Below are 14,131 nucleotides of genomic sequence, written 5' to 3'. Positions count from 1 at the left end.
TTAATAGGGACTATTTCTAACCGTACTATATGACTCATTGCATCATCGGTACATCGCACTCTCGCTCGATTCACATCACACTTGTCCATTTCGTTGAGTTCTACATAATCATAAGTATGAATATATTAATAAGATTAAAAGTAAAAACGCACACCACGGACACTGAGAGGACAACTTAATTCTGTCTAAAATGTTGTGTTCAGAGAGACTTTTCCATGCAATTTGAACAGTTGACTTGGTTACTGCCATAGCTAGCCTGAGAAGGACAAACATTGATTGGCTAAGGTCATATGACGTGAATAGGAGTCTATAAATACGAGTGCAGACAGTGCACTGGCAGATAACTGTCAGAGCGGCAAAGTATGAACATATAAGTAGAAAAGAATTTTGGCCATATATTCTAAATCCAATCGAAAACCATATTTTTTTTTTTACATAACCGACATTAACTTTGACACATTAAAAAAATCTCAACACTTGATCATATTGTTACAAGAAATTTTAAACAGATTGTAAACATGATTATTATTGAATTTATATGCTTTACAATTCTTATATAATTCTTTATAAAACCGCCGCTATAAAACCGCCGCTATCTCCCACAATACTGCTCAAGTACATTAGTACTAAAATTGTTATCTTTTTCGTTGAGATGCTATGTCAGAATGTGTTACAGTCAATCTAATAAATTTAATTGTTAATATACGCATGGATTTAATAATATAATTAATTAATTTCACCATAAAAGGGTGTATTACAACGTTATCTTTTGGCATTTAGACAAACAAGTCTGCTCTATATTATAAGAAGTTGTCATTGTTGTGACAAACAGTGTTGACGTAAAGTCACTATGCGATGTTGAAAGGCATGTTCTATCTCACCTTTATTATTTATAAAAAGCATTTTTAAGTCCTGAACTCTGATCTTTTCGATATATAACACCCGGGGTGTTACTATATCTAGATCCATATATATATATATATATATATATATATATATATATATATATATATATATATATATATATATATATATATATATATATATATATATATATATGTAAGACAGAGTTAAAACATGTAAAATTCTTAGAAAAAAATAAATTACATACAGAAAACATTAAGTTAGTACTTCAAATGTCCATACATTATCAGCTTAATTCTATCAACATGACAAGACTGTTACTACTACTAATATTAATACTACTACTACTACTACCACTACTACTACTATAGCTGTATTATGTATAGAATTTTTAATTTCCATCACGGTCCTTGGGGATTACTTAGTTTTAATATTACAAGACGTGTTTCATTGGGGGTCGCTGCAAACAAAGATCATTATAGAAATTATACAACTATACCATAAGCATCATCATGTACGACCTTTAATGGTACATCGCAATACTGCAGTCAGTTGATCGCAATCCCTAAAGATTCGATTAGATCGCTAAGGAAGTGCAACCTCTTATGAGACAGTTTACCACTAGTGTCTGTTAAATCATTACGAGTTATAACCCAGTAGTCTCCCTTCCTTTGAAGTTAGGCACTGACGAACTCTACATTTGGGTGCAAGAGACAGTTTTTATGCACAAATTCATTTTAAAAAATACATGAGTGAGATCAAAAAGGTCCATATTTTTGGATAGGCATAATAACGCAACACATAAGAATATCATTCACTTGACCTAAGAAGTCAATAAAAATTAATAGAATAAAAAGTTGATGCCCCGCCCAATTTATAAATGAATTTTTCATGTCCGAAGTCCAGTTTTGAGATCACGTGATGCTCACAGTGCAAACACAAGCCCTTTCTATGGGTGATAATTTTGAACACTGTGTGCTTAATAGTTTGATGATATTCACAATAGTTGCCATCCAGGCAAATTTTGAGATATTCTACTTGCCTTGAACCAATGTGTCTACTGCTGTAAGTGGCTCGATCTGGTTCCTAGTCGACTATTAGTATTTCACTGGCTACATACTGCGTAGTGACTACATGAGGTGCACATGCTTCATTCACATCAATTTCAAGAACAACACGAAATGGAAAGACCAAATTCATAAATATATCCATATCTTTAATTATTACACAATAATAGCTAAAACAAAAAATCTCACTATAGCCTTAAGTTAAGAAATTGGCCAGGGTCCAAAATACGAATCTAACCCCTGCCATCTTTATACGTTCTTCACCATCTGAATATACTCAAAGAAAGTATTTGGGCAACGATGTAATTGAATCCGATACAATCTGATTGGATTTAAATGAAAACTGTGTGCCTTGTAGACAGGCAGTGTGACTGCCACAATCAATATATTTAAAATAGTGTAAGGGATTCTTTTGAAAGTTTGTAGATAACTAGGAAAGTTAGTTTTCGCCACAAATTTCCATGAGCAATCAAAATTTCGAATTGCACAAAGACGTCTATAGAATGTGTGTGTTGATCACACACTAACTGCATAAATATTATATTTCATTTATACGAAGGTTGTCTAAAAAATTAAAATTATGACCGTAATGGTCGCATTTTGAAAATAACAATAAAATATTTGATAATTCAGGATGATAGGAAAGCTATCAAGTCCAAAATATACAAGGTATGATCGAACATTTATTAGGGTTTGAGGTCAGCATTCCTAACATTTCGAAAAATTGTCTAAATTAATTGTCTATTTCTTTCGTTTCAAAGGAAACATGCAAAAAAGCAACGAATTTCTGAAGAGAAGCGACTCTTTCTTCGCAAATAATTGACAATTAGCCGGATACCTGTTTATAAGGCAATACTCGCACGGCGCAAAACTTGATAATGTTGACGAGCTCAAAATGAGTATGACATGGCCGTTTTGGTTCGGAAGTCGTGCCCTGTAAACGAATACAGACATCAAGTTTCTCACAGTGGTATGGGTATATAATTATGATCTCAAGTTAAAACAGGCAAAACAAATTAAGGTTTTGAAACAACATAAACATTCTTGAAAATGGGAATGTATACTTTTTCAAAGGATACAATGCAATTATTTTCTACTGGCATGACTCTTTCACTATCCCAAAAATGTGTGTTAATTAACGTGTAAAGAATACATATGTTATTAATTTTTATGCCATAAGGCTCCAATGTGTTTTCGATAAGAGGGATATTTTGATAGACACTACATAATAAGTGAAAACTATTAAAGTCACATTAATATGCAAGAAATGTAATCAAATTGTATACGCATTGAAAACGAAAACGAACCTTGTATAAGATATGCATAAGTACTCAAAATCCCCAAATATTATGTATAACATTTGTACACAACGTAAGTGCATTTAAGTCTAAGGTGAAAATTAGACGCATTGATAAAAGTAGCATTCATTGAGAAGATTGGTCTGATATGAACCATGAAGCTGTAGACATTGTGACAGAATAATAATGTACAGACGTTTATATGTTCGATACTGCACTAAATCATGTATTGAACACAGGATAGAATCAAAACGATAACAATCTGTTAACAAACTACTGTATCTCACGTGTCTGTTTTTTACAATGTACATGCATGGAATATTTGATTTAATAGCTTTCATTATGGCCAGTTTATCTAAAGCAAGGGTTATTTTTGTTATTTCGGAACATATTTTGTGCCTGGTTTAGATAAAAGTCGTTATGATGATATTTCAAGACTTCGCTAATTTGTTTATATTATGTGTACCTTATTTCATATAGAGATGTAGGTTACACGTAAACGTTCTTGATTTTCGCAGTTTTTATAGATATTTGTCTTCAGTTTGAAAGGTTTTAAGTTTGTGAAGGAACATTTTATAACATGTGTTAAGCTACTAGTGAAAGAAAATGAATTGTGTGTTATCTGAAAGTATAGCCATGACGAATTCATTTTGTTATCCAATTTTGTTTTTATAGGACCATCTCTCTAGCCAAGTTTTTTTTAAATCTCTTACAAACTATTCAAATAACACATACTTTATTGTGAAATTAGTCAGGCTTTTAATATATATATATATATATATATATATATATATATATATATATATATATATATATATATATATATATATATATATATATATAGAGAGAGAGAGAGAGAGAGAGAGAGAGAGAGAGAGAGATGCAATTTACATTTGCCTTGTCTTGGGTTCATTATCGATTCTAGTTTTTATTTTCTATATCGACATTGTGATGCCTGCAGAGAGAGAGAGAGAGAGAGAGAGAGAGGTCGTGTTCTTGTTTGTTTCTATTTGCGCAAAAGATTTTAGGGATACTTATGAGGAGATGTATGGAAATAAAGTGTACTTTTCTTTCCAGTTTTGTACAGATGATTGTAAATTATGGACAAGTATGTCATACTTTGTTAAATGTAGGCCTATTTATGTTTTATATTACTATTACCTTTAAGGTGCAGATTTTAAAATGCAGATACAAATCGATTTTGTTTTTGTTTGCATTATGCTTTGATTATTCAATTTAGACAGGAGGTGCCGTATTGGATGAAGTAAAAGTCTGGGAATCTGTGAAAAATCTGAACAATACAAAACAATCATAAACATAACACACACAATATCAATGGAAGTGTGATGCAAGATCATGTAAAAATCTCAGACAAGTTTACTAATAAATGTGTGTGTGTGTGTGTGTGTGTGTGTGTGTGTGAGAGAGAGAGAGAGAGAGAGAGAGAGAGAGAACCGTTGTACTGGCGATGACAGCGACATCATCTGTGCTAACTTGTTTCTTTGCAATTTTAAGATTTTCCACGGATACCTCATGTCCCTTCTGTAGAAATTCTTCATAGGAAAGTATGTCCCTGTAAAACTTAGTACTCGAAGTAATTCAGTTAAATCAATTGTGAGGTAAATAATGTCCTTGAGTGAAAATTCTGTACTGTCAGACAGGGTCTATAATATCTATATCAGTGCCATCAAATACTCAATACCATATTGTATGTGTATAGTTTACTATCGAAGGAAACGTATTAGTAACTAAAATTACAACAAAGATATATATCTACCTAGTAAAGATGGACAAGACAGGAATTAATGTAACGATCAAGGTTGGTACAGGCCTAATAGTTTCGGTACCAGTTTCTCAATCAACGTATGAAATACTGATATCGAGGAATGTATTATATTTATTAGCTAAGTACCGAATGCTGGAAACGGATTTAAAACATTAAATCCAAACATGGGCATTATATATATAATATATCAGAGAGCCAGGGAGGAAAATAGCTATGTAATTTAACGGAAAAAATCTCTTTTCGAATTTAATAATACCAAAGTATTATTGAAAATTTATTTGTATTACTTACGCAGTGTGGTCTAATGCATTTACACCGATAGTGTATTTCAGGGTTGATAATCTGTAAAGGTCAATGAGTATAATTACACCTAGTGAGAGATTTCGTGTAAAAAGTGAAAATATTGTTTAATCTTGGCGATCAAATGCTAGCACAGGAAAACATCGAAAATGAACTTTGGTGTTTCTAATAGAACACATTCGTTCTGAAGAATTATTTATCTACAAGAGATATTGTACTCTACATTTAAACAGTTTATCTTGACGCTTCATTGATTAACGTAACTCATTTTACGGACTCGATTATCGTATAATGTTGTCATTTCTGTCAATGCATCAGCCTTTGGGTCTTTGGAAATTAGATAATTAATTAAGAAAATCTTATATATGATGTATTCTATTCAAGTGATAGAATACAATAAACATGTGAACAAAAATTCGAGGCGTATCGATGCTTAATTGCTAACTGACAATCAATGGTGGTACTGCCCTAGACTCGAATAGTGTTGTGAAAAATAAATAAATAAATAAATAAATAAATAAATAAATAAATAATGTAACTTGTAGAATTGTAGCGATTTAGTAGATGATACACAAATTACCTTGCGTTCTCCGTATAATCATGAACCAAATCCAGAAGTTTCTTCCCACATGCACGTCCAACAAACAGAGCGTCAGGATTTATCTAATTAAAATTACCGAAATGTTTATGTAGATGGTTGTGAAATAGTTTCGGTAAAATTGGCCATTATTATATTATTATTTTGAACTGAGCGCAATGCTTGTCTATGGCGCAGTAAAGAAAATTCATCTTTTCACAGCAGCGACATTTCGATCATGTGTACTAGTCAGTTTCCGAATCTTTTGGGTTTGATTCTGACGTAGCTTCCAAATCTTTCAGTCATATCGCTACGATGTCTGCAGTGTGACAGTTTATAGTGATGTCTAGCACTAGGGCATCATGCCGCCTACATGTAGCATCATATCCCACCCAGTCACATTATCCTGACACCGGGTCGACCAGTCCTAACACTAACGTTTTAATGCGGAGCGCCTAGCGAGGCAGCATTATTACCATTTGTATAAGTCCCGCATCCTAGGCGAACGTCTAACCACTAGGCTACCTACAGTCAAAAAACTGAATTTGAGAATGGTATCCGATTGCAAGGACGCTTTGTTGCATTTAGACTTTATAAGTGCTTTAGCATAAAGATTGATCACGTGTTGCGGGCGTAAGCATGCGGTATTGCCCTCTGTCGGGAACGCGCTGTTCTCAACAGATGCGTGGCTAGGTTTCTACTTCATGTTTGACAACGGCAGCAGCATCTAACCTCTATACAAAGACATTTTTACGTACATTTAACATTACTCCGAAAGAATGTCAGTGATAAACTTTAGAGCAACTACCATACATTTTTTTAAAACCGACCCCATCATTGTAGAAGGTAAACTGACATCCCTGATGGGGTACCACTTTTGTACAGTTTTATATATTCGAAGAAACGCGAAGTCCACAATCATGCCTAACACCTGCACAGTATTGAATGAAATAATACAGTTTACCCACAATTTTCACCTTCACACTGATACATATAGCTATATATATATTTGGGCCATTTGGAGCTATATAGGGATTGTATCAATTAATAGCTGAATTTTATTTTAGCATAAAATCTCTTTTTGTCAGTTACGACCGAATTCTTCTTCATAATGGCAGTCAAATAGGCAAATATACCGATATTAATATTTGACGACTCAGGACGTCTAAATATCCCAAAATAACATGAATATAGCATTTTGAACCAAGTCTGGAATCTGTATCTGATATGGGTCTTCGTATACTAATTCTGATTCAGAAGCAGCCATAACCGATTTGAACTACCGACATTTGCTAGCAGGAAACATTTTATTTTCAAACTAGACGGCATACTCACATATAAAGGCTAAACATACAAATATCTCTGCAGTTATGAAAGACTAATCGATAACCAAGGATGCTATTAATATCTCTAAATTATATAAATGATTACTCCCCCACGCTTTCTCTAGATACGGTGTTTTATAAATTCAAAAACTCGAACAATAGCATTCAGTTTTAAATTTACAACCTCTTTACTAAACATAATTCTGAATACCAACATTTCTCGACTCATGGAACGATACGCTACAAGTCCATAAGTATCTATTCATCCGTACTAACCTTCAAAAAGAAATTACCAAGGACAAAACTTCGGCTCCAGGCTATTTGGCATTTCGCAATAGGAACGCTACTGTGATGAAAATGTTTTGAAAGAACACAAATGCAGTTCGTTGAATTAAGATTTATTTAGATGTTGTCTTATCGCCGACCCTTCCTGTTTTTGTGGACTTTATTAACGCAAGAAATGAGCTTTTCAAAAGATAATCAGCAAGGAATATTAAGTCAGATTATGATATATTTTGATTTGGCAAAAACCTTTACACAGCAATAAGGCAGACAAAGACACAATCAAAGAAATCAAAACATTTTGCTTGAGAAAGAAAACGCAGAAACGTTTTTTCAACACAAAAATTCACCAAATTCGTATTGACCGCTCTGGTGACCTAGTGGTTAGAGCGTCGGCCTCGGATGCGGGAGGTTGCGGGTTCGAATCCTGGCCGAGTCATGCCAAAGGCTTATACAAATGGTACGAACAGCTGCCTCGCTATGCGCTCAGCATTAAGAGGTTAGTGTTAGGACTGGTTGGCCTGGTGTCAGGATAATGTGACTGAGTGGGTCATCATGCTACATGTCTGCGGCTTGATGCCCCATTACTAGACATCAATATAAACTGCCACACTACAGACATCGTAACGATATGACTCAAATGATTTAAAGGTACAATAAAAATCCACACACACACACACACACACACACACACCTTATTATATTTTGCTTCATTATAACTACAGTTGTAACGTTAACGGACCAGAATACAGGAAACAATGCCCCAATACTTTGTTTACCCTTCGTTCCTCTCAGTTTTGTAAATGTATGTATGTCACCTGGCTGTTTCCATAACTCGTGTTTGTATGTTCGTTAATTAGTTAGTTGCCTTTGCTTATAATGGAGAGGAATTTGTGACGTGAAAAAGTAATTTTCAGTAATTTGCCGTGCGTACCATCCTGGCAATAATATACGTTTATGAAATAAATATTTACTTTCAAATTCGTACAAACTGCGATAAAACAAAACATTATTTGTGCTCTGTGATTTTTCTCAACTAAATCCTAATTTCCATAATAGGATCTGAATCGTAAATTTTGGCCACGATGACAAAACAGTGGCTGTTAATCAGATGGTTGAACCATAGCTTTCTTTTTCCTTGCTTACTATATGTTCCTACTTGCAATCATAACAATAGTAGTGCTGCAAGACGCATGTGACATAGGCTGAGTTAGTTTCTGCGAAAATGTTGATATCTGCACAATTTTATCTGGTTAACGATATAAGATAAGTAAACGTTTGTTTAAGATGGAACCACTTTGAGAAGATGGTGGTAGATATCCCAAACAAATTTGATACTATCGCATTTTTTCAGATGACAAATAAAAACGCCATCCGAAGGACACGTGCAAGATTGTATGTAGATATAGCATACACTCATTCCGAAACATTATCATTCTCTCAGTTGTTTACGATTTAACATGCCATAAAATATTGCTCTCATCCGCTGTAAATGGCAAAGATTTATTTAATTCATGCAGATCTTAAACTTTCCATATTTTGTACTTTGTACTTAATTATTTTCTTTAAAATCGCGTAAGCATGTTGAAATAAGTTTGGACACTAGATGTAATTGGGAGACCGAGATCTCATTCTAAAAGGCCAATTACTTGTAAAAAGAGTCTAGTTATATCTTTATAATGAATGGCTATGTTTTGTTCAGAGAAAAATCGACACTTGAAATCGATTTCTTAGCACTTTGTTATTTTATTTCATTTGAACCTACACCCTCGCGTATTTACAAAGATTACTTACCGAGATTTTTCCTGGGAAATTTTTATCGACTGGTTCATAAATCTCTGGCTGAAAGTAAAATTCGTGTAAAAAGTAATATATTGGCGTGAAAATATTGAAGCAAACCCTGTTATTACGGCGAAAACCAAAGAACAATAAATAAAGCAGGTTTAGAGACCCATGAACAGATTTTATCTTTGAATCATTAGAAAAGAAAGATATTCATTTTACGTTACCACACTGCCTTGCCGGCAATCATGTCCTGGTCAAACATCCCAGTTCATGTGTTTTTCTCATGATTTAAGTCTGTCTTTCATAATGTGTGCAGCGAATCTCTCTCTTTCTTTATTACCCCACCTCTCTCTCTCTCTCTCTCTCTGGACCATCGTAGCAAGATACGGGCTAAAATCTATGAAATGACGAGCGTAGAGGATTTTCGTTTGTGTCATCACACGATGTATATGGACTTACGAATGATGGTAAAAGTTGTCAAACCGACTAAACGATGAGAGAGAGTTGTTGTTGTTGTTGTTGTAGGGTTTAACGCCATTTTTCAGCACACGGTAGGCTATACATGGCGGCCAGTATTAATGGTGGAGGAAGAACCCGGGAAAACCCCGGAAAGAACCACCGACCCACGAGAAGCTACTGGCAAGCTTTCTCACATACCCACATTGGCTGAATCCGAGACTCGAACCCACGCAGACAGAGATGAGATGGCAGTGATCCGTAACGGAGAGCGCTTTAGACCACTCGGCCACTCGGGGCCCCGATGAGAGAGAGAGAGAGAGAGAGAGAGAGAGAGAGAGAGAGAGAGAGAGAGAGAAGTTGAACATAATTCTACGATATCAAAATAGCAACAATGAAAATAATTATTTCCAAATACAAGCACTATTTTTAGTTTGGAACACTACGTTCTTATTAAATTAAGAAATATGTTATGCAATTTAATCAACAAAGGGCAATATGTAATTTCCTCCACAAAGGGCAATATAAGATGCGGTGAGAGACTAGGCCTTTTCCTCGGCGATCATCACAATTCTGAACGAAGGAAACGATGGCAGTTTTGCATACCTAAGAGCATTGTCTATATATACAAATATATATTGTGTATGTAAATACTTACGTAGTGAAATATCATTCCAATTTGTGTGATGGCAAAGAACAGGACAAAATATTCTATGTCCGACACGCCAGCTAGAAAAATAACATCACCCTTTTTCATACCTAAGCTTAGAAGGGCACGTGATGCGGCATCTGCCTGATAACGAGAAGAAATAAATAAAAAATTGTTGTTAACTTCATATAAGCCAATGAAACCAAAATCCGTGATATGTTCAAAATCCACTGCCCCTTTTCAAAGACTAAAATCCACATGAAATTTCTTGTCTTTAAAAAGAGACTCAGTAATTTTGTGATGCAACTGAACCAACTGAGTGTGAATTTTAACTATATTCACAGCACCTGCTGTTTTCAATGTTACTCGCATTTTATTGAATAAGAAACTTAATTCACGTATGTTTATTAATAAGTTAGTCATATGAGAGCCTTAAAAGAAACAATGACATCGTATGAAGGACGTCGGTTAATAACACTGCAGAGCTATCAAACTCTTAAGAAAGTGTAACGGTTGAAATACAGGTTTATGACAATATGATTCAGGAATGAAACAATCATTTCAAAACAATACAGCAAACACGCAGGCATCAAATGTTGAATGATGAGGCATGACACCAACAACACAGTTTCAGATTATATGGTTTATTTATGAAGTCCGTAATAATCTACTTTTCCCAAATAGGATTAATCTTTCGCAATCATTTTCTCGAAAACATTGGAAAAATGTTAAGTCGACGAGAATGTAACACAAAAACATTACGAATTGTCATATTCGATCTTTAGCATTAAAGAGTAAAATATAATTTCAAGATTTTACATTTCTTAAATCGTTATTTCTTTCCAACGCGGTTGATAGTAGTAACAGTAGAAATTTCATTTTCCTATATCGCAGATGTTAAACTGATCACGAAATTGCGAAGGAATGTGCGTGACACGATTCTTGAATCTTCAAAGTAGCTTATTGCTGTTGTTCAGTTCATTTGATCTCTCATTATTTGCAATCATAGGAACAAATAATTAATGGACAATGTGCACATCCATAGACTTTTTCGACATTTAAAGGAAAGTGATTTGGAGAAAAAGATTAGACATTATAGTCAATCAGAAATCAGTCGTCAATGACACTATGCTGTCATATTTGCTTTATGTTTCACCCCCAGTCTTACCCGATCAAGCAGGTCATGCAGGTTTATTTCCTGATTAAATTCAGGACATCGGAATACAACATGTTGTGGACTAGCTTTCGCGGCTTTCTCCAGCAGTTGACTAATTGTCTTGTTACACAGTGGCTCTGTACACAGTCCTTGATAATAGCTCAGCTTGAGGGGTTTCTGGGCCGGTTTGCAGTCTCTATTATGGACATGGAGTAGAAATTATTTAGGTACAAAATAAACAATCTCATGGTTAGTGATGGTTGTACGACTGTAAGATGTCTTTCAGTACACGTATTTAGCAGTTTTGTAATTAATTTATCGGATTTATGTAGCCATATGTTCATAAAATTTCTTTTAATATTTTTTATAAACTCTTTATCTCCTTAGCTGGTGACACGTTTTGATGATGATATGCTTTGTTGTCCAACCGATGGAGGGACTTTCTTTTAAAAACAATTGAAAAATAGGGGTAATTGAGGAAATCAATCTATTAAAAAATAGCATTTCATTCATTTGGATCTAATCATTTCTTATGTTACGTGTTTAAGTTATCATAATCAGTAACAAAAGAAACAGTGAAAATAGCAAGGTTCAAAAAAATTAACAAATAACGTATTTTCCTAGAAAAACACTGTAAAATGACAAAATGAGAACTTACGGTTTTAACAATCAAATCCAGAAATAATTCAAGAATCACGAATTTGATTTTAGAAGTCCAAGCAATGACATGTTCTAATGAATTAAGTTGAGTCCCGACGAAAAATCAAAAATGGAAGGCGACGACGTATGCTGTAGTCAGCATAGCGCTGAAGTGTTTACAGTTCTTTGTGAACCACATAAAATAATATTCCGGGCTTTTTGAATTCCGAATAAAATTTAAAGAAAGTTCTTTGTCCATGAATTCTATATGGGCCTTCAAATATTGCCAGGAAAAAGGATTAATCTTCTAAAATCCAAATAATTTGAATACAAATTAAAATGTAACTCCAAACTGGTCATAGACAAACACTTTCCAGTGTAATGGCCCAACTTAGAAATATCTATCTAAACACCACTATTATATCTAACAGCTGTACAATTTCGGAAAACCCAGAATTGCGAAATAGATGCTATTTACACATATAAAGTCACATGACCTTGATAAAAACCAATCATTTTACTTCGAGAATAAAATAAAAATAGAAAGTTTGTATTTGAGTCAGTGATTTCTGAATCAAGGTTGGGAACTAGGTAAGCTTTAGGTGTTTACGACAAAACAGTCTGGTCAAACTAATTTCGGGAAAATATCGAATTCCTAGTAAACAATATTATATTACTTTGACATGTAATGAAATAAAAAAAATGAAAAGATTTTAAAACTTACAAGCAATTAAATTAAATCAAATATAAATTAAATTAAATCAAATATACAGAACAAATAAAATCTATCAAAACTCATTGTTACTGTTGCATCAACCACCTTCACCATCCAGTTGGTTTATGTATTTCCGTTTCGTGTGTGGATGCAATGCTATGTTTCAGAAGTTTGTTGTTATCGTTGTATATTCTATTACTAGTGCTACTTTAATTGATTAATATCGATCTTTCCTTTAAAGCATGTCGCTTCCTGCTTTCTTTATAAGAAGGTATCTTTCGGACATGCCACAAAATATTTTTTTTTTCTCACAAGAGTACATGAATATTGTAGTGCTTTATGCGAAATTAATGTCATTCTTTTGTTGTATTCTTTCAAAGGAATTGTTTTCCTACAGTGTTGTCTGGAGAGTTATAGAGTCCAAGTCAAAGGTAAGGGCAAAATAGTCCACTAGAGAGGACAGCAGAGGAACAGTTCCCAAAGTATATGCCAATAATGGCTTGAGAATTCCATGATGTTGCATGACGTATGCGCGTAGTAGTAGTGTCCCCTAGAACAGGGATCATCACCGGTACCAGGTATATTATTCCAAAGTCAATGGGCAATGTACACTATTCTTAAATAAATTCCATTGGTATCCAATAGGCAAAAGAGACGTTGTCATATCACGTACTAGAAATGGTAGCATTCTACTATTTTACTGCATTCAAGTATAGTAAGCTATCTGTAAAAGAACGCAAAACCCTGCGTTTTATTTAATTTTATGGTTTCCTCAGAAACTGTCTCCCTCGTGTATATGCAGTACATAGTGTATCTTAAATGGGTATAATTTAATATCAAACAGCAGAACATGATTTATTGTAATGGGTCTACTTCAGAGAGATCATTCAGTCTGACTCAGATGTTGCATCTTTCATTTACTGCACATATAGTTCTAGACAATATCAGAATTAATCAAGTACACTTCTATAACAAGTAACGTTTAAAAGCATATCTTTTTTAACAAATTGTAATTCAGAGAACAACTTCCCTTCCAAATCAATAGAAGGTTTGACATAGCATTATTTTCAGCAATGGATTTCTGATGGAAATACCTTTGTGATATCAGATAGTTGCCTGCGGTTAGGTTAGACGAGCCATATGCATCGGCTTCAATGGTAATATTTACAATATTTACACCTAAAGTACGTCAATTCCACTACTTAGTAATCCAGTTTATGAATATTCATGCA

General features: G+C 34.0%; 1 protein-coding gene across 3 annotated transcripts in view; it reads right to left on the bottom strand.

Moving 5' to 3' along the window:
* LOC149799916 (medium-chain acyl-CoA ligase ACSF2, mitochondrial-like) overlaps positions 1 to 14,131 on the bottom strand; it is a 56,348-nt gene that overhangs the window by 16,868 nt on the left and 25,349 nt on the right. For all 3 annotated transcript variants that reach the window (XM_089959374.1, XM_089959376.1, XM_089959375.1), the window contains exons 2-8: positions 11,558 to 11,741; positions 10,399 to 10,533; positions 9,294 to 9,341; positions 5,896 to 5,978; positions 5,307 to 5,357; positions 4,685 to 4,802; positions 2,770 to 2,865 (exon numbers count right to left, since the gene is read on the bottom strand). In XM_089959374.1, the coding sequence (XP_089815500.1) occupies positions 2,770 to 2,865; positions 4,685 to 4,802; positions 5,307 to 5,357; positions 5,896 to 5,978; positions 9,294 to 9,341; positions 10,399 to 10,533; positions 11,558 to 11,741 (715 nt within the window). The remainder of the gene's footprint in view (positions 1 to 2,769; positions 2,866 to 4,684; positions 4,803 to 5,306; positions 5,358 to 5,895; positions 5,979 to 9,293; positions 9,342 to 10,398; positions 10,534 to 11,557; positions 11,742 to 14,131) is intronic.

This window comes from Sinohyriopsis cumingii, chromosome 5 (assembly GCF_028554795.1).
Source record: "Sinohyriopsis cumingii isolate HCF-2022 chromosome 5, ASM2855479v2, whole genome shotgun sequence".
Lineage (NCBI taxonomy): Eukaryota > Metazoa > Mollusca > Bivalvia > Unionida > Unionidae > Sinohyriopsis > Sinohyriopsis cumingii.
Note: the sequence above shows the minus strand (reverse complement) of the source record. Positions and strands in the feature narration are given on the sequence as shown.